Here is a 17,804-nt window from a genome sequence, read left to right on the forward strand (position 1 = left end):
TAAAACACAATATTTGTATGTTTTCCATCATAACTTATTTTTTAGTATATTTTCCAATAGTTAAGGATGCGTTCATTCTTCTTTGCCATATCTTTGTATTCTCTAAACAAACTCCGCGCTTTCTTAATTTTTTTCTTAGACTCTTTAGCCGTGCCAAAATTCATTGTCCTGTTTGTTGGCCTGGTTGGTTGTTGGTGGCCAATTAACTTGCATCAAAATCTTTAACACGAATCGTTGGCAGCTTAGTTGCTTGAAATAATTAATTTCGCTTGCATGTACAATGCATATATAAATTGCATAAAAAATACATTAGTTATTTTTGTTTTCGTTTGTTCAATTATGAATAGTTCAAATATTTCGCTCTGATTGTAAAACGAAGAAACCAAGCCTTTACATGTTTACACAATTTAGTTGTTCGCCACTCTACTAATGAGGTATACAAAATGTGGACTTAAATGCGAACTAAAAATTACAAAAATTAAAAAATATACGCATAACTAATTTTACGTTTAAATGCGTAGACTTAGTAGAGAGTGTGCTAGGAGAGCAGCAGTTTCGCCAAAGATAAGAACATAAACATTGTTTGCTTACAATTTTAGTGGACTCTTAGTTAGAGTGGTTTCCGTTGGCCAAAAACCGTTGCAAAAGTCGCAATACGCATTTCTATCTTTGTCTTCCTAATAATTAATTTCTGTATCTCTTTATTGTTTTTGCGCTTAAATAATTTAAACATTTATCACATCCACTTACACGGCGATCACAATCGCAGCTATTTTACTTATTTTTTCTCCAGTTCTCCGCATCGTTTTTTACTCGATTTTCCCAAACACGTACATTCATATGGATTTCTTACGCCTAATTCTATAACTTTAGTACATAAATTTTCTTGTTGCCTTTTGACGCATATATGTAATAGTTTAGTAAATTTTGGTTTTTCTTAATGTTCGCAACGTTTAAAAATGGATTTTTCCTTCATTCGATTCATTCTATTTGTTTTTCTCTTTATTTAGTTAGGAATTTTGAGTTTTTCTTTCGGAATATATTTTGTGTGTATTTAAATGCTTTTCGTAGGTTAAAGTTCATTTTGTGGCTTTTGTGTTTTGCATGCACATTGGTTTCGTAAATTGTAAAATTATTCGGCTACACAAACTGGTAACTCCTTTCGGTGAAGTTCGGAAGTTCAAAGTCTGCGGCTTTATTCCGCTTGAACACAAATCAGATTGTTTATTTACGGATGGTCTAAGTCGCAACTAACTGGGTTCGAGGTGAGTCTACTTTGAACATTGCTTCTGGTTGAGTGGAAAGGTACTATTGTTTATAGTTGTTGGTTTTGTTCTGCCTCAGGGATCTTAAAGGTTACCTTTTGCTATTTAATTATTTGTTGGTATTGCACTTAGACTCTAAATACGTATACAGTTACAGTTACAGTTTTCAAACACACTTTGTTCACATTGAATATATGTCTATATCTATTTTCTCGTACTCGTTTTAGTCATTTAAAAACGTATCTCCAATTGGTGTCATATGTGTGTGTGTACAATGTATCTGCGACTTGCATACGTCAGTGGAATGTATATTCTATAGTTAGGTTTTTTTGGGGGGTAAGTGTGTGCATGGTTGTGTTTCTGTCTCTGAATCTCGTAACAATTTTCGCATCTCGTTTCACACAGAACAACGGTTCACAGTTCGTTGTGTTTGGCTACTGAATTCAACTACTTTCCAATTCCTATCAAAAATAATATCAGTGGAATGGAGCAGCAGCAGCTCGGTTTGTGTCCTTTCTCGTTTGGCGTGGCTTTGATGTCGAGGTACGGTTGGTGAATTTATAATATAGGTTACAATTCGGCAGCAATGCGATGGATTATGTGGCTTATTATAGAGTTATGCAATGTGGATGTGTGCACAAATTGGAATTGTTCCTCTTTCAAAGGGAAAATGTGTGTATGTGCGTGTGTGTGTGTGGTGAGACCGAGAGAAAGAGAGAGAGCACAAAAACAAGAATGCAAAATGAATATAATCAGGTACATTTGATATATCGGTTGTGTAAACAAAACAAAATGCAGCAGTAAATATGCGGAAATTAAACATTAAACATTTCGCTTAAAAAAGGACTACAAATATAAATAAAATAAAATTACAAATATTATTGAATAGATTACGTTTTAAATCGGAATCGATGTGAACACTTGTGACTATTGTGGCTGAGTGGCATTTGAGTGGTTGGGTAGTTTGGTGGTTGAGAGTGGTTGAGTGTGGGCTATTGCAGTATTTGTGGTTTTTTGGCTGTTCTGTTTGCGTATATTTATTCTATTTGAGTGTAATTGAATTTTTTGCGGCAATTACGAAGCAATTGTTAAACGTAGTAATTATCAGCGACAAATATTGTAATGCATACTTGCGGGCTGCGCGGTCTATTGCTATGTATATATGTATGTACTTATGTATTTCGGTGTGCATGTGCTATGTGTTTGTGTTTGCATCGAAAGCAACAATAAATTATGTTTATGTGTAAGAAAAAGTTACATGTAAAAATGAGCCTCAATTAACGGAAAAACAAACAAAAACTAAACAAATACAAATACAAAAGTACGGTAAAAACGTTGAATCGCGACAAAAGTATAGCATACAACTTAGCGTACGTGTTCTGTATACGAGTGTACATATGTAGATACATGTGTATAAATATTAGCTTAATTAATCATTTCTCCCATAGTTCCATAGTTTCAGTTACTAAATATTTACATTTATAAAATGTACTCTTTATAAATGCTAATCATCGTAGTGATCTAATCATCATCATCTACGTAATCACTACTCTTTTGGAATGTTTCGAGCTGTGAATGTGGTTTTCTCTCCTATATAACTTTTCGCCCATCTCCTTTCCATTTCTCTTGCTTTGCTTTGTTTTGTTTTGTTTTGCTTGCTTCTATGTTGTAGCTTCATAAAAATACTGCTTGCTTCACCCATTGGGATCCACCTGGGCTCGTCGATGGACCACTGTCGCCGCTGGCCAAGATTGTTTGACCGCCGACGAATGGTTTACGTTAACGGACGCCGGTCCGTTGGCAGGAACTTTGGATGCATTGTGGCTGAACGAGATCGGATTGCCATTGCCTCGCGGCTGACGCTCCTTGGCAGTTGCTGATTTCTGGCTAGTGTTAGTGCTGCTATTGTTATTGTTGGTGGTGTTATACGTGCCGCCCCCCGATTTGGCCACATCGGCGGGCAGTTTGAAACCATTGGTGAGGCATACGGCCGCATATTCGCGTTCCGAGGTGGGTGTTAAGGTGGCAGCCGCCTCCTCCTCGGCCAGCAGGCAAATCCCATCATTGGAATTTGAGTGGCGCACGAAGTTTGTGTGAAACTGTTTTTTACTGCTGCCGTTGCTGCTGCTGCTGGCACTGCTGCTGCTCAGGCTCCCACTCCTACGACTGGAGCCACCTACACCTCCTGCTCCTCCTCCTCCGCCACCGCCGACCACACCCAGTCCAGGCATGGTGGTGACCAATGGCAACGAGTTTGGCGGCACAATCACCTCCAGTTCGGACCCACTGGGCACCGCACACTGTTTTGAGCTGCTCAAAGCCACCGCGTTGGGTGGCGTATGCCTATAGGGTATATAGAATGCTTTCGCCTCCTGCAACATGGCATCCTGCACGGTCTTTCGCTCCGGCGATGTACCTCCACCTCCGCACAACGGCAGCTGCGATAGGTTGTGCACTCCGGCTATGCCCAAGTCCCCTTGAGCTGCTCCATCTTGATCCGATCGCCTCGCCACCTGGACACTCCCATTGCCGTTGGCGAGATGCACAACTGCAACAGCCGCCGTGCTGGTCTGGTATTCCAAACTGTGCTCCGGCAGTAATTCAATGTGGTACCGTGAACGCGGAATGAGAGTTTGCATCTCGTGGCAATCCTGCTGCAATGTTCCGCCACTCAGACCGCCGGCACTGTCTCCCGGCATCCCAGAGGCACTGCTCAGATTACCGAAATTAATATCAGTCGGTGTGGTCAGGTGGGTGGGTCCCTGGGCGCGGGCCTTGAAGTTGCGCTGCTGGAAAATTATAAACAGCCCGAAGAGAAAGACACATGCTATTGACAGCAAAGAGCCTATGGCAATCCCACTGTAAACCTCCGAATGCGATGATTCGCTTTCCTCCTTCAGCCATGTGTGGTTATTATTTATCATGTCGAAGTACATGGGAGCTCCTGCTCCAGTATCGCCCATAACGCGAACTGCCACATGGATTTTCGCCGTCTCCGAGACATTTGGAAACTAACAAAGATAAAGAGTAAATATAGCAAAAAGGTACTATATGATTTAATTACCTTATATGAGCATTTGGTGCACTCTTTAACAATAGCTTCGTGCGTTACATTGTCCAAGGACCACCGGATATCATAGTGATGGACACGACCATTGGGATTAATCGGTGGCTCCCACATCAATTTCAGGCCATTCTGTTTTATTAACTTTGAATTGCTGATGGTACCAGGAGCTATAAAATACAATTATTGTAATGTAAGGCGAATGGCAAGTGAGAGTTTTACTTACGATCCTGTTCGGTCTTCTCATCTATGTCGCCATAGAAAATACGCGTCTTGCAGTTGTAGAAATGCAGATTGTACCGAGTGTCTGGCTTAAGTCCTGTGACCAACAGCAACGAGTTGGCAATATTTCGATCCTGACACTTTGGATCCTGACTGGGTAATGACATTTGCGCTTGTATCTCTGTGTGGCACTCCAGCACGCAAGTCTCATTGAGGCTATCCAGAAACTTAAAGGCCAGAGCCCGAGACTCACGAGTGACCAGACGAAAGGGCATATTTGACTGCTCCGAAGTGCCATTCTCGATCTGCAAGGATAAAATTTGTTCGAGCCATGTTAGTACGTGCATTCTGATGGGGTCCTAGAGAAATGACAATATAATCCCCTACAGTACAGTCTACTCACAATCTTCCACTGAACATAGCGAAAGTCCTGGCCCAGGAACTCATTCTCGGTGGTGATTATCAGCACTCTCATTTTGATGCGCGTGAATCGCTGCAGCAAGATTCCAGTTACACTGGCATCCACCACTAGACTAAAGATGTCATCCTCCAGTTCTAGAGTATCGTCGACAACGTTGTCCTCGTGCTCCACATTCCTCAGCACTGTGGCTGCCGCAGATTGATTAAGAGGCTGGATTTCGGTCAGATGGTGTCGCACCTGGTCAGCTTTTTCCTCAACAGATGTCAGGGTGCCTTGCAGAGATCCATTTAAGAGCTGCGCAGGATGCGGATGGGTGTGGTTGATCGAGAACTGTAGGATAAAGTACTTCTTGTTCTCCAACTGACCCTGCGACCACTTAACAAACGTATCATTGCCCACGGCAATGGGTCGAAGCATTACTAAAATGTATAAAGCAAATAAGACATTTTGTTGGCAGCTCGAAGAAAATTATATACACTTACATCCTTGGGTGCAGCACGTAACTGGTGTACTTCTCAACGAGCTGAGAATCATCTGCTGGGGAACCAAGGTTCCTGTCCTTACCTCTGTAGTGGGAAATAATACCCGGGTGATCAAGGCAAAGGGCTCGTAAACGGGCAAATCAGTGGATATCACCACGTAGGATGTCTGATTCAGCTTCATGGGCGAAAACGAGGTCCAACTGTGGGGATTGTTCCTCACAATATAGACCACGAACATTGACGTTAGGGTGCGGCTGTCAAAGGTGATGTTGATCGAATGGAAGCTGTGCGGATAGCAGCGAATGTTCTGCAGTGGGTTGACCTCCTCGAGTTGTCGGTTGAATCGCAGCTCACCCGTCGCCGAATCCTCACCAGCCACATTTCTGGCAACACACTGGTAGATGCCCTCCTCCTTGGAATCAAACGAATGGACGTGCAACTCATTCCCGCTAATGTAGCGTGTATAGGAGCTGTTCAGATGGACGCCGTTGTGGTACCAGGTGATACTCGGTTCCGGATGCCCCTCTGCCCGGCAGGTTAGTGTTCGCGAAAGACCAATATACACCACCTCGACGGGCAGGCGACTCACAATCCTCGGAGGTGTTGTCACAATCACCTGAAAGTTTTGCGTTTCCAGTGGGGTTATACAACTGTAGCGTCCTTCATGCCGCGCTATACTAGCATTCGTGATGGAATAGGCCACACTATTGTTGCTCAAGCGAACCATCTTGTTGTTCGGCGGCTGGAGGTACCACACAATTGGCACAAAGTCTGCCACCGCGTGGCATTGTATCAGCACGGATCCGCCGGCGGGCACAAAAACCGTTGCATTCTGAAACGCCGGCAGTAGTTGGGCCTCCGAAACGGCTGTCTCCGTAATCCCCGCCTCGTTTTTGGGATAAAATGTAGCATCCTTTGGCTCCACTTGCAGTTGCCAAATGAACTGGCGGTGCGTCTTGCTGGCAAATGTGTTCTGGGCCACGCATCTGCAACGGGAATAGTGGATAGTGGATAATGTATAATGGATAGTGGTCAGTGGTCCCGCGCGATAATTGACATGGACAATGGCCACAATTACAGCCAGCACTCGGCCGCCGCTAAGTGTTAATTAATGCATTGTTTAAGGGCACACCGGCGGTGCGAGTGGTGCGTGAATGCTAGTATGTGTGCCATGGGAGTGGGTCTGCTGATGGAGTGCCGCAAAAGGTGTTGATTTTGCCACAAAGGCGAAGGTGGAGCGCAGCGGCGGCAGCAGCCAAATGGAAAATTGCCCTCGGTCTTAATTTAGTTAAACTGCGCAGATCGGAATAGCAGTTACCCAGCAGGGAAACTATACAGATAACAAGTTAAATACACCATATGTTTAAAAGTGCAATACGGAAACTAGCAGTTAACTTAAATGCTTTTTTAAAGGGTGTTTAAGCATAAGTTAGACTGATGATATTGACTGGTTTTTCTTAAGCTATACTCACTTGTATTTTCCCGCCTGTTCCAGACGCAAATGCCTCAATATTAAGGTGCCATTGGACAGGATGAGAGCACTGCAATGGTCAGAAATTAATTAGAAATTTAATAAACAAAATGGAATCGTCACTCCATGTGTGGGTCAATCCATCCAGCTGGCAAGCTCTACAAGCATATAAGCATATATACAAGTCTTGGCCCGCTGCTCGATGCTTCAACACTGATCTTTACTCGCCTGTTGTCATTGGTCAGGGAATCGTTGCCAAAGTACCAGCTAAAACGGGCAGCTGGAACACTCAGAAAGGGGCAGCTCAGCACGAGCGGTTTGTTCTCCAGCGCACTGATGTTGGCCGTCTGCTGTTGGCCAGGAAATAGACGCTTGAGCACTGAAAGAATTAATTGGAAATGAAGCGTTAATTTATCTTTTGATTCCATTCAGTCCAAATGACCAACTCACCAGGATACTCGACTGTGATTCGGTCGGATATCACCGCCGACTCATCCCACTCGATCTTGCAGTAATAATCGCCGCTGGCCTTTTCATTGGTGGGCAGACGCAGCGTACCATTGTCATAGATAAAGAAGTCATTTTTGCGATATGATACTTGTTCGACAACCACGTCATTTCGATACCAGCTGCAGTAGATGGGCTGGTTGTCTGTGTCATAGTTCAAAAATATTACTGAGTACACATAGGAAAGCAATCTCGATAGAAGACACTCACCCTGATCGTGGTTGTAGGGCGTTAGGATGGGTATGCATGGCAAATAGTACGGGGTGTGGGGCTTGCTGATGGTCAGTCTTGTGACGGCGTGCTTCTGGATCTGCAGATATGGCTGGAGTGCGGTTGAGTTCTTCGGTTGGGCGACGGCGGCAGCAACTGCAAAAGAGCAAAAACAATTGATTAAGAATCTGTGCTTGGCGCGACGCGGCTAAATTATTGGTTCCAACAATCCTCCGCCCATTGCCCAGACAATAGACAAAAGGCGGACAATGAGCCGGCCGGGCAAAGAAACCGGGCCACGAAAAAAAATGAAAATGTTATTTATATTCTAGCTTAATCTATTGGCTGTTATAAATTTCACGCTTTTCACTTAACACCGCCCCAGTCCGCCCATCCTCCCACAACTGCATCGAGGTTTTTACTGCAATGCCCATAAATACCCAGAGCACACAGAAAAAATCTGAGAAATAGAAACTGCCAAACAACGGAGCCGTGCTGGGCATGCACTGAAAAAAAATCACTAGGTAATCAAGGTAAACATGTATTTTGTAAAATACATATTGAGTTATGAGGAGAATCGAATAATACCCGATTTGTTTAGGTCAGACAGCATTATGTGGACACTCAAGGGACATATTTTCTTTCAGTGAGCTTTGGTATAATGCTTCTAGCTCTGGTTCTGGGCAAGTCCAGGGCTCTGGTTTTCGGTCTGGGACCGAGCTGGAGTCTCCGCTACGTGCTGCAGGCGTGTCCAGGCAGACTTGGCGTGTTAATTAATTTTTCTGCTGCTGTTCTGCTGTTGACGCGACCATGGCGACGTCTGCGCCCGTAGCTGCAACGGTCCGGCAGTGCGTATACGTGATATTAAGCAGTTGAAACAATTACATGGCCAGCGGGCAGCAGTGGCGATTTGCATACAACTTTGTCGAAAGTCGTCCATCAGGCATCACATTATCTATTAGCAGAACGAGTGAGTTCCAGGGAAGTGGAAATGATAATGGCCAATGCCAGGTTGAGTGCTTGACGGGTGAAAAATGGCAAAGTGCGGCAGTGGAACCCCTTAACAAATGTCGGGACATTAGTCAAATGCGTTGAAATTTATGCTAAAAATGCAATCAACTTGCGTTCCGCTCGACGGACATCCCCAAGCCCCCCGAAAGTCCCCTCCTAGGAAAAAAGAGCCCCACCACAACCATGCAGCTCCAATCAGCCTGCCACCCAAGTGGCCAAGTGCACTCGGTTGTTGCCAAATGCTGAATGTGCTGACTGCTCGTTAGTCAGTCACAAATTGTGGCAAGACGTTCTTCTCTTTTTTCCTAGCTGCGCTCGGAAACTGAATATTTGTTTCGGTTTTGATAAATGGACTACTATAAATTAGATAATTGCTGAACACGCTGCGAGGGATGTATCTTAAAGCTCTGGCTCTGGCTCTTTCGACTATGGTATTCGCCCCGCTTATGTTGCATGTTTGTACGCAATGTGTTGCAATTTTTATTGCTGTAATTACACGCAATGCCCCGGCGGCAATTTGACGCATGGAAATGCCATCGACGGCCACGTCAGCAATGGAGCTACTGCGTCCCGCTAAGTGCGGCACATTTACAAACACAGAGTGCACTCCGCGTGAGGGTGAGGGGTTGCAGGAAGATCGGACCGAGGGGAAACCGCAGGTGCACTGAGAGAAATCGTAAAACAAATGCCTAAATCAGGACTTAAGACTAAATCAAACAGGAGCAGTGTATATGATCTGTCTACATAAGCGTGAAATAATTTTAGGCATTCCAACACAACTAAACAATTGTTTATATTTTTCCAAGTGCAAATGCAGTAGCAGTTGCATGTGCAACCAGGGCGTAATTGTTATAGCGTAATTGTTTCAATGGCGGGGCGTTTAATTGCGCTTTGGCAACTACTCCGCCGCTAACGACGCTCGGTTTTCGAGAGTCAAAGTTCAGCGATTTTTTTGTCATCCAGTGCGCACACCTTGCCGTGGTGCAATTTGCCATTTGTCATCGCCTGTTTGAGGGGTTGGATATTTGGGGTTACTCGGATACTTGGGCGGTTGAATGGAGGAAGGGACGTGGAAGGACATGTCAGCAGCAGCATTACCCTTAAACCTTTCAGCTCGTGTGTGTTTCGGAGTCGTTAGCGTAGGAATCGTTAAGTTTGCAGATTAATTGCTTCGCTGCTCGAGGAGTCAATGCTCGCACAGAGCCATCTATTTAATGTGCTTGACATTCACTTGCAATTGTAACTATTCCACAGCTTTCTAAACTGGCTGGCTTGGGGGCTATCAATTGTGCTGGATCGCTTCTGGAGACCATCAGCGCTGGCCATAACTCAACGCAGCTGCAAACAAGATCGGCAATCTCGGTGATTGAACTGTCATGACATCCAGCTTTCGTCCAGACAACACGTTATCTATCTGCTGCCCCCTTCTGCCCGCGATTCTCCTATAAGCCATGCAACCCTATATAATTTCAGCTCATTTGTATTAAAATCTGTCGTAGTCAAAGCAATGCATAAGTCTTCCCAGTCAACTCAGCGCCGAGGAATGCTTCCCAGAATCGTGCTTGAATGCTGTTTGACAAGTATATATACGTAGAGTATATACTCCCATCTGCACTTACTAAGTTGTAGCAAGTTGCAAGTCAATAGTGTGGGGGGCAGATTGCAGCAGAGATGGGTTCCTGGGTTCCTGGGGAAACCGGGAAGGCGGGGAACTGGGCGCTGCTGCACAAATTTGCATAGTTGAACGCACGTCGCCGCACAATGGGAATTCAGGCGATCTAGCTTGGAAAAATTCTAGTGTCAATCAGCCAATATTTTATTACAGCAAAGATTGACCTTTACCGAAAAGTGATTGAATAGAAAGAAGCTCATACAGGCTAGGTTCACAACTGTGGGGCAGCATCGTGTATATAAGGAAGCACTCATTCCTAGCAATGATAACTATCTAAGTTTTAAAAGCATTACACTTTAACGAGCTAAACTCGATCGAATCTCCCACAGTGCGACTTCGCCACAGTGCATTCCAGGCGGCAACTGTTGCTGCCGCTGCTGCTGCAGTTGATGATGAATGCAACTGCAACTGCAATTGCTGCTGCAGCAGCGGCACATAAATTGCTGGCTGCTGCGCCGAGCTTATCAAAACGGCAACATCTTGTGCATAGATAAGCCGGCTTGCCTCTGCCTCTGCCTCTTCCACTGCCTCTGCCACTGCCTCGCTTTGGCTTTGGCCTCGGCCGCCAACTAACGGGTCTGGGCCCCCATGGAATTTCGCAAATTCAAATTGCCTGGCATCCTTTAATGCCGCTGCCTGCGCTGGCACAGCTGCAACTGCAGCGTTGGCACACTTTTACCGCTCCAAATCCAAAGGCAGCGGCAACATTTTATGCAAAATGCAACGCGCACGAGATAATTTATCGCCTAATGACGTGCTGTTCTAAGGTTGCCCGCGTTGTTGTAAAATGCAATAATAAAATGTGCCTGCAGCAGGAAGATGGAGAGAGTATGAAAAAGGAAAAAAAAAAGAAATTCATTCTAAAAAATAAAATTAAAAACGAAATTTAAATGCCGCACGAGCGAGCAGCATCAGCTGGGAGACAGTGGAACGGGTTGCCAACTATTTGTGCACCATCAGATCGCTACCCCAGCCTCTAATGGCATGTAATATACAGGGAAAAAATGTTGCAACTCCTAACTATTTTACAGAAAAATAATCATCATTTAATGCAACTCAAAAAGTAGTTACTGCATTTCGAAGTTCGAAATTGAATAATCATATACCATTAGAGTTAGTAACGTTTTCTAAGGTCCCACATTTCAATTATCTGCAATTTCAGTTACTTTCAGAGATTCCTAGCAGAGATTCCTTTCTGTGTCTAGAAAGCATTCTTTGGGGCTGCGGTCTGCTGTCGCTTCGGGGGCGCTCAACGAGAATTTATGAATGTGCAAATGCATACGACAATTTCGCGCATAAATGTAAGCTCCTGCCATGCAGCAGGGGAATTTCCAAGAGGAACGGAAAGCGGTTTTGGCGACGGAAGACGGGGACACCCACCGCAAGACAGCGGAAAGATGGAGGAGATGGCAACGCAAAAGCTGGATGGGATGGGGTGGCTGGGGAGGATGGGAGATCGGATGGCAGTCGAAGATGCGTGTGCACATTCCATGGCATTCCGCTGCGGCATGTGGGAAGTTCTATGGTTGCACAGAAAGTATCTTGTAGCTCGTGTTGCTGCTGCACCAGCAACTGCACAACTGCAACAACTGCAGCAGCAACTTGAATCGCATCTATTGATTGCACACAGTTCATTGGCGCGACGTGGGCAAAGGATTGTGGCAGGGGGGAAGTGGTTCGACGTGGCTGGATGACTGGATGGCTGGATGCCTGTATGCCCCAGCTTATTTGGGTTAGCAGTTCAAATAGTTTTACGTGCTGTTTTGATCAAATTTCCAAATGCCAACGGAGAATTTATTGAAAAGTCCAGCAGGCAAAAGGGGCGACTTGCAGCAACTGCAACGGCAGTGGCAACTGCTATAATTTCTCCATTCGGTGCTGCATTGTTTGCCTTTTGCTCGAGCTGCATATGGCTGCTCAATTGAATGTCTGTGGTTCGGTGTAATTGAGTGGTTGAAAATACTCGAAATGGCAACTAGTTAAGTTAAATGTGCCTTTGCCACATTCACATAACTAACCGCCCACAACTCGAAGGCATCCTAACACTAAAAATACATATATGGCAGCACAAATACTTCGAGGACGAGGACTGGGGCATTCGAACCACTTTAGACAATGGCGGGAATTTACTTGGCAAAAGTCAAAGATAAATTGCTTTTTAACCTACAAGCTCCGTTCTTGGTTAGTTGGTCCTGTGCGCTTTGTTTGTTGTTTGCCACATGCCACGTCCCCACCCTTCCCCATCCCCGTCGCCAGTAACTCCAATCCCCTTTATCACTGCCACACAAAGCATTCAATTGACATATTTGGTTAACTTTTGGCGCTCTAGAAAATTCGCATTCAGTAGTTGGAATAAATTTTCTTTGGCAATTTGCATTGCACGCACAGGGGACAAGACATGGGGTCAAAGTTGGAGCTTGCACTGAGGAAAAAAATAATAGCATTTTTAGAAGTGCAAACTGTAGCCTAAATAGTAACATAGATAAGAGATAATGAGATTAGTCCCACTTTCATCACAAAACTTTTACATTTGCTAGCTTTATCAAATCTTAATGAATATCAGTTTTTCTTAGTGCCGAGCTTGGAAGAATTCCTTGGCTTGGAATGAAAGTGGAATGGAATTTTATCTAAATGTTGTTCGGGGCGTGTTGGCAGACCCACCATTGTGAAAATTGTGTTTGTGCAAAGTCGGATGAATCGCCCCCGATATAAACGAGTCAAGAACAATAGGAAGCGGCTTTGTTCGCATTTACTTCGAGTCGAGGCGGGGCAAATATGTTAGCCCGAAAGTTTTCTGGGGATTATTAAAGGATTATGGGGGATTCGAATGGAAATTTGCGCATTTCAAATGCTGAATGCGAATTAAATGGAAATGGAAATGCCAAACGAGTTTCGATTAAAATCCAGACTATCTGCTGCCAACTCCATAGTGCCACCCGAGCCCCAGCTGCCTTTCTTCGCCGTAAACAGAACCTAATTGGCCACTTCGCAACTAGCAGAACACACATCAATTCTTGCCCCATTCGTTGCATTGCAGCGGCGGGTAAATAGTAAATACCTTCCTGGATTCGAAGCGGCCAACTGGCCAAAGAGCCAAGTTGCCGACTCAATGGCTGTCACAATAGCGGATAACCAAAATACAATATGCTGCTGCCCATAAGCGAACTCATTTCCGCTGAAATTTGGCACCAACTTTTGCAGTGCTGTGCATTGCAGTGCACAGTGCCGCAGTGCAAACATTTCCCCCTCAATAAATCATATTGTAAAATTTCCGTTCAATATTTTCGCCGGCTCCGTAAACAAACAACGAGCAGCGGCAACAACAAATTGAAACTGCAAAGGCGAGAGACGAGTGGGTGTGTGAAAGGAACAGAGTTGGTACACAGAGAAGAAATTCATAAATTGTATACTAGATATATCAAATTAAACACAGAAGAAATGTTCTTAGTGCAGGATAATTATTTTATTTAATTATTTAAAGAAAGTTTTGGTATTCTTTAAAAAGTTACTGATTGCATAAAGTAGCTTGCCTTTGGTGAAATCCTATATAGTATTAAGTATTCCTCTCAGTGCATATGGAGTTATCCATGTAAGTTTTGTTTGGCCACATTGTATGCTAAATGGCGAAATGTGGAATGTGCGTTTTACCCAGCGCTGCAGCGGATGAAAGGAGGATGTGGACGATGATGGGCATGAGTTGCACTCTTTCGCCTTCCGCCCCCCCAGCTCGCTTGCATTTTTAAATGGGTTAAACGTAAACCATTTACCAATGACTCAATGCAGCTTCCTGGAAAACCGGCGAACCCGTACCCACATGCATTAAAACCAAATAAATAAATAAGCTGCCGATGTGCTGTTGTTGGAAAGAAAAAACTCAGCCAAAAGAAGAGAAGAAAGCTAAAAAATAAAGGCAGTCGAAAGGAGAGCAACAACCACGGACAGGGAATGAAGGATGGCTGGTCAATAGTCAATGACCAAATAGCAGAAAATAACAATGTTGCCAATGGCCAACGAACCGGACAACAGCAACAAAAACATCAATAAAATAATAAAAAAAAAACAAGCAAACAGAGACCACAAACCAATAGTCGAGCCAAGCCAAAGAAAACCAACCAAAAAATCGAAGGAAATTATAAAAATGTTTCAGTTCAAGCGGGTAAATAATACACACTTGCAGGAAACATTGAACAAAATTGGTACTTGCACTCTGCGTTTGTGTATTTTATGGCTAGCAATTTGGGGCCATGAATATGGTTTTAATGTTAAATGAATGCATCACTGGTTACAACCAATTTTATTTGCTGATTAAAATCGTTAAAATGTATGGGAGCTTGGAGTCATTTTTACTTGCTTTCTATTTAAATATGTCTCCAAAACCTGAAACTTAGTATTAATAGCAGTAAAAGTGAGAGTACTGCTTTTATTTAAAATATTAGCATAATTTTCGAGATATATTTAATATATTTTTTTCCCCCGTTTTTTGTTGTGTAAAAAAGCACTAAGAATTCAGGCAAGAAAGCGAGTCAGATAAAGTGGCAAGGGGAGATGGGGAGCTCAGTTTTTTTTTCGGTGGCCAACGGAAGCCGCCGAGGGAACTTTCGTAAGCTACGCAGCAAAGTGCAACCACAAGCCGCAGTCAGCAATTTCTGTCATGGGTGGGCGTGGCATCCGAGGGCGTGGGCGGTCGCAGGCTACAATGTGTATATGCAACGTGAGTGTCAGTCTGTCTCTGTGTGTGTGTGTGTGCGTTATTGCGGTCTGTGTCCGGCGAGCGGCAACCTTCTACCAACTACCATCGCCATTTACCGGCGCACATCCACAATCACAAACCCATCAACGTCGTCGTTGACTCGTCATCCTCATCGTCATTCTCGTGATTGCAAGTTGCACGTACATCAGAGGTCAAGATAATAGAACCGCAATTCAGAGGTGTCCCTTTGCTTGTCAGCCAGGCTAGCAAGCAGCTTAAGGTCAGTTAAGTTGAATAAAAACAGAAAGTGTTTGGACAGAAAAGATAAGTGCTATCCCAAGTGGAAAACTAGGCGTTCAAGATCATGTTATATTTATAATTATGGTTATTTATCCTATAGAAGCGGTTTCACCATTACTTTGGTTTCCACAAGTCCTCGAGTCGGTTTTTCGATTATCATCATCATGACCGCAGTTGCTGTTCATGGGTGTGCTTTTACTATGAGTTCTTTCGTGCCGCTATTACCGCCCATAGTAGAATGCTGTCCCACATTCCATGGAGTAGCATTGAGTCGCGTTTGCCACCCACTTCCACTCCTACTCCCTCCTTTTACCGCCTTTCACCTCGCTGAAGCTACCAAAGCTCACCCGCTCCCGATTATTATGCATCATTTAACAGGAAACATTGTTGCAGTCAATGCCTAGAGGGTTTACAGGGTTATAAAGAAGGGGTTTTCGGGGGATTTCGGGGGCTTTCGGGGTCTTTTCTACCATCAGCGGATGGTTTGAGGATTGAACGTCACGAACATTGCTGGCGACGAACGTGCCACAAAATGTTTTACCGAATGCGAATTGCAGGAAAAATTATTGTTATTATGAGTTGCTAATTGAATGGAGTTGATGCGGTGGCCACCCGAGGGAATGGTGACGAGCTGGGATCACTTAGTGGGCCTACACTGTAGTTTTGGGCTGAAGCCTTAAATGGGTAAGTTCATACAGCGTGTTTCACTGACACAAATATGATTCCCAAGGGCCTTAAAAAGCAAAACAATATTTAACTTGATACCCGAGTTACGTAATCTGTCTGCCAACTTTTGATACTTTTGTTTACTTCATGAAATGACCAGATTGTCGGGTAAAAAAAAGCTAACGTGGCCCTTTTTGAAAATGCATTCAAATTCCTTGGAAGCAATCATATGAAACATACAAAGTGAGATAAAGAAAAATACAATTTTTTCGATTTTGTTTGTTTTGGTATCAAATTTATTTAAAAATTTCTGAAAGAATTAAAGTGTTTACTTTGTATGGAAAAGTTCGCCCGCTGATGCCCGTGTCACATTTAACGTAAAATCGTTTTGAAATATTCATTGGCAGTCGAAAACAAAAGTAAACTGTCAAATATTGACAGCTGTGCATTCACAATAAACACAAACAAACCCTTGTCAGCGTGTTGACAAGCCATGTCAAATTTCGTTCAGTGCACGCCAGCCAAACTAACTGTACAATGTAAATAAACGTAGAATGCAAAAAATTTGCATTTCTTTAGTGCTGGAGCATGCATGGCCTTCATGGTGTGTGTAATCACCGTCTGTGAGTGGCCACTTGCCCCGGGTGCCCCTGGACTTCGTTCCCTACCCGATTCTCCTCCAGGTATCCTCCTGCCCATCGGTATCCCCTGACATGCCCCCACATCCCCAAACCTATCCGAGTCCCTCAGCGCTGTCAATGTCAAAGTCATACATACATGATTCCCAACATGCCGATGCCAAAAGCGAACATCAGCGGCAACAACAAGTGTAGCTGCAACACCAGCTACATCCACGAGCAGCAGCATGCAACTTGCAACCAAGGAGCAGGAACACAGAACCCAGAGCACAGAGCCCAGAGCCCAGAGCCCAGATCCACAGAGAACCGAGAATCCAGTAACCAGTCGCTGAAATTCCATGCGCATAATTTATTTAAAGATTCTCTCAATATTGGACAAACATCGTCTGCAGGTGAAATCTATTTGCATTTATCGTTGAGCCGGAAAATTGCAAAACTAAACTGCAAACTGCAAACTGTAAACTGCCAACTGGATGGCATGGCATTCTCGCACACAGACACACACTTGCGAGCAGTGAAGCAAAGGAAGCTGGGAAAATTCGTGATTTCCCTCGAAAATGCGTTTAATGTGACGCTGTTGCGTGCAGCGGACAGGCGCTCAACTCTGCGTACTGAACACTGAGCACTCGATTTGAAAATAAAATCGAATGAAACCGGAGCTGTTTATCCCTCTCGGCGGCTGCCCAGGATCGATTCGCCAAATTAGCGGCAACATGACTTTTTGTGTTGTAAATAAATTTTCCACCACAAGAAGCAGAACACGCGCAGCGGAAATTAAAAAGGAGCAGACGATGGACGGAAAAAGAGGCGAGGAGATAGCGGATAGGAAGTTGGCAAAACCGCCGATGAAGTGGATAAGCCCGATGCGATAATGAAACATTCGATTCTTAATTACTCGAGGCTGGCATTTAATTTACTTAAAACATTGTTTTCCCCTCTATGAAGTTAATTAAAATACTCTAAAAACGAACAAAAGTAGAAGTAAAACGCATTATATTGAGAGCATGTCTGTTTAAGATCAAACTCAATTATTATTATAACCCGACATAATCTTTTATGTACTGAAAAATATCTCGGGAATAGCAATTACTTGCCCCTAAATTCACAACTAAACCTGGCACAAATGTTACAACGAATAGTGTGTTTTTAAGAAGCACCTTGTTATCTTAATTAAAATCGATGGTT

The 17,804-nt window shown here is 43.9% G+C and overlaps 1 protein-coding gene across 2 annotated transcripts in view; it reads right to left on the minus strand.

The window, feature by feature from the left end:
- Positions 1 to 12: 12 nt before the first annotated feature.
- The window catches only part of LOC6729747, a 56,165-nt gene continuing 38,373 nt past the window's right edge, over positions 13 to 17,804 (minus strand). For both annotated transcript variants that reach the window (XM_016174642.2, XM_016174639.2), the window contains exons 3-11: positions 7,643 to 7,798; positions 7,376 to 7,576; positions 7,154 to 7,304; positions 6,927 to 6,995; positions 5,455 to 6,440; positions 4,955 to 5,391; positions 4,556 to 4,856; positions 4,330 to 4,499; positions 13 to 4,276 (exon numbers count right to left, since the gene is read on the minus strand). In XM_016174642.2, coding sequence (XP_016036409.1) covers positions 2,960 to 4,276; positions 4,330 to 4,499; positions 4,556 to 4,856; positions 4,955 to 5,391; positions 5,455 to 6,440; positions 6,927 to 6,995; positions 7,154 to 7,304; positions 7,376 to 7,576; positions 7,643 to 7,798 — 3,788 coding nt within the window. In that variant the 3' untranslated portion in view covers positions 13 to 2,959. The remainder of the gene's footprint in view (positions 4,277 to 4,329; positions 4,500 to 4,555; positions 4,857 to 4,954; positions 5,392 to 5,454; positions 6,441 to 6,926; positions 6,996 to 7,153; positions 7,305 to 7,375; positions 7,577 to 7,642; positions 7,799 to 17,804) is intronic.

Source organism: Drosophila simulans, chromosome 3R (genome assembly GCF_016746395.2).
Source record: "Drosophila simulans strain w501 chromosome 3R, Prin_Dsim_3.1, whole genome shotgun sequence".
NCBI lineage: Eukaryota > Metazoa > Arthropoda > Insecta > Diptera > Drosophilidae > Drosophila > Drosophila simulans.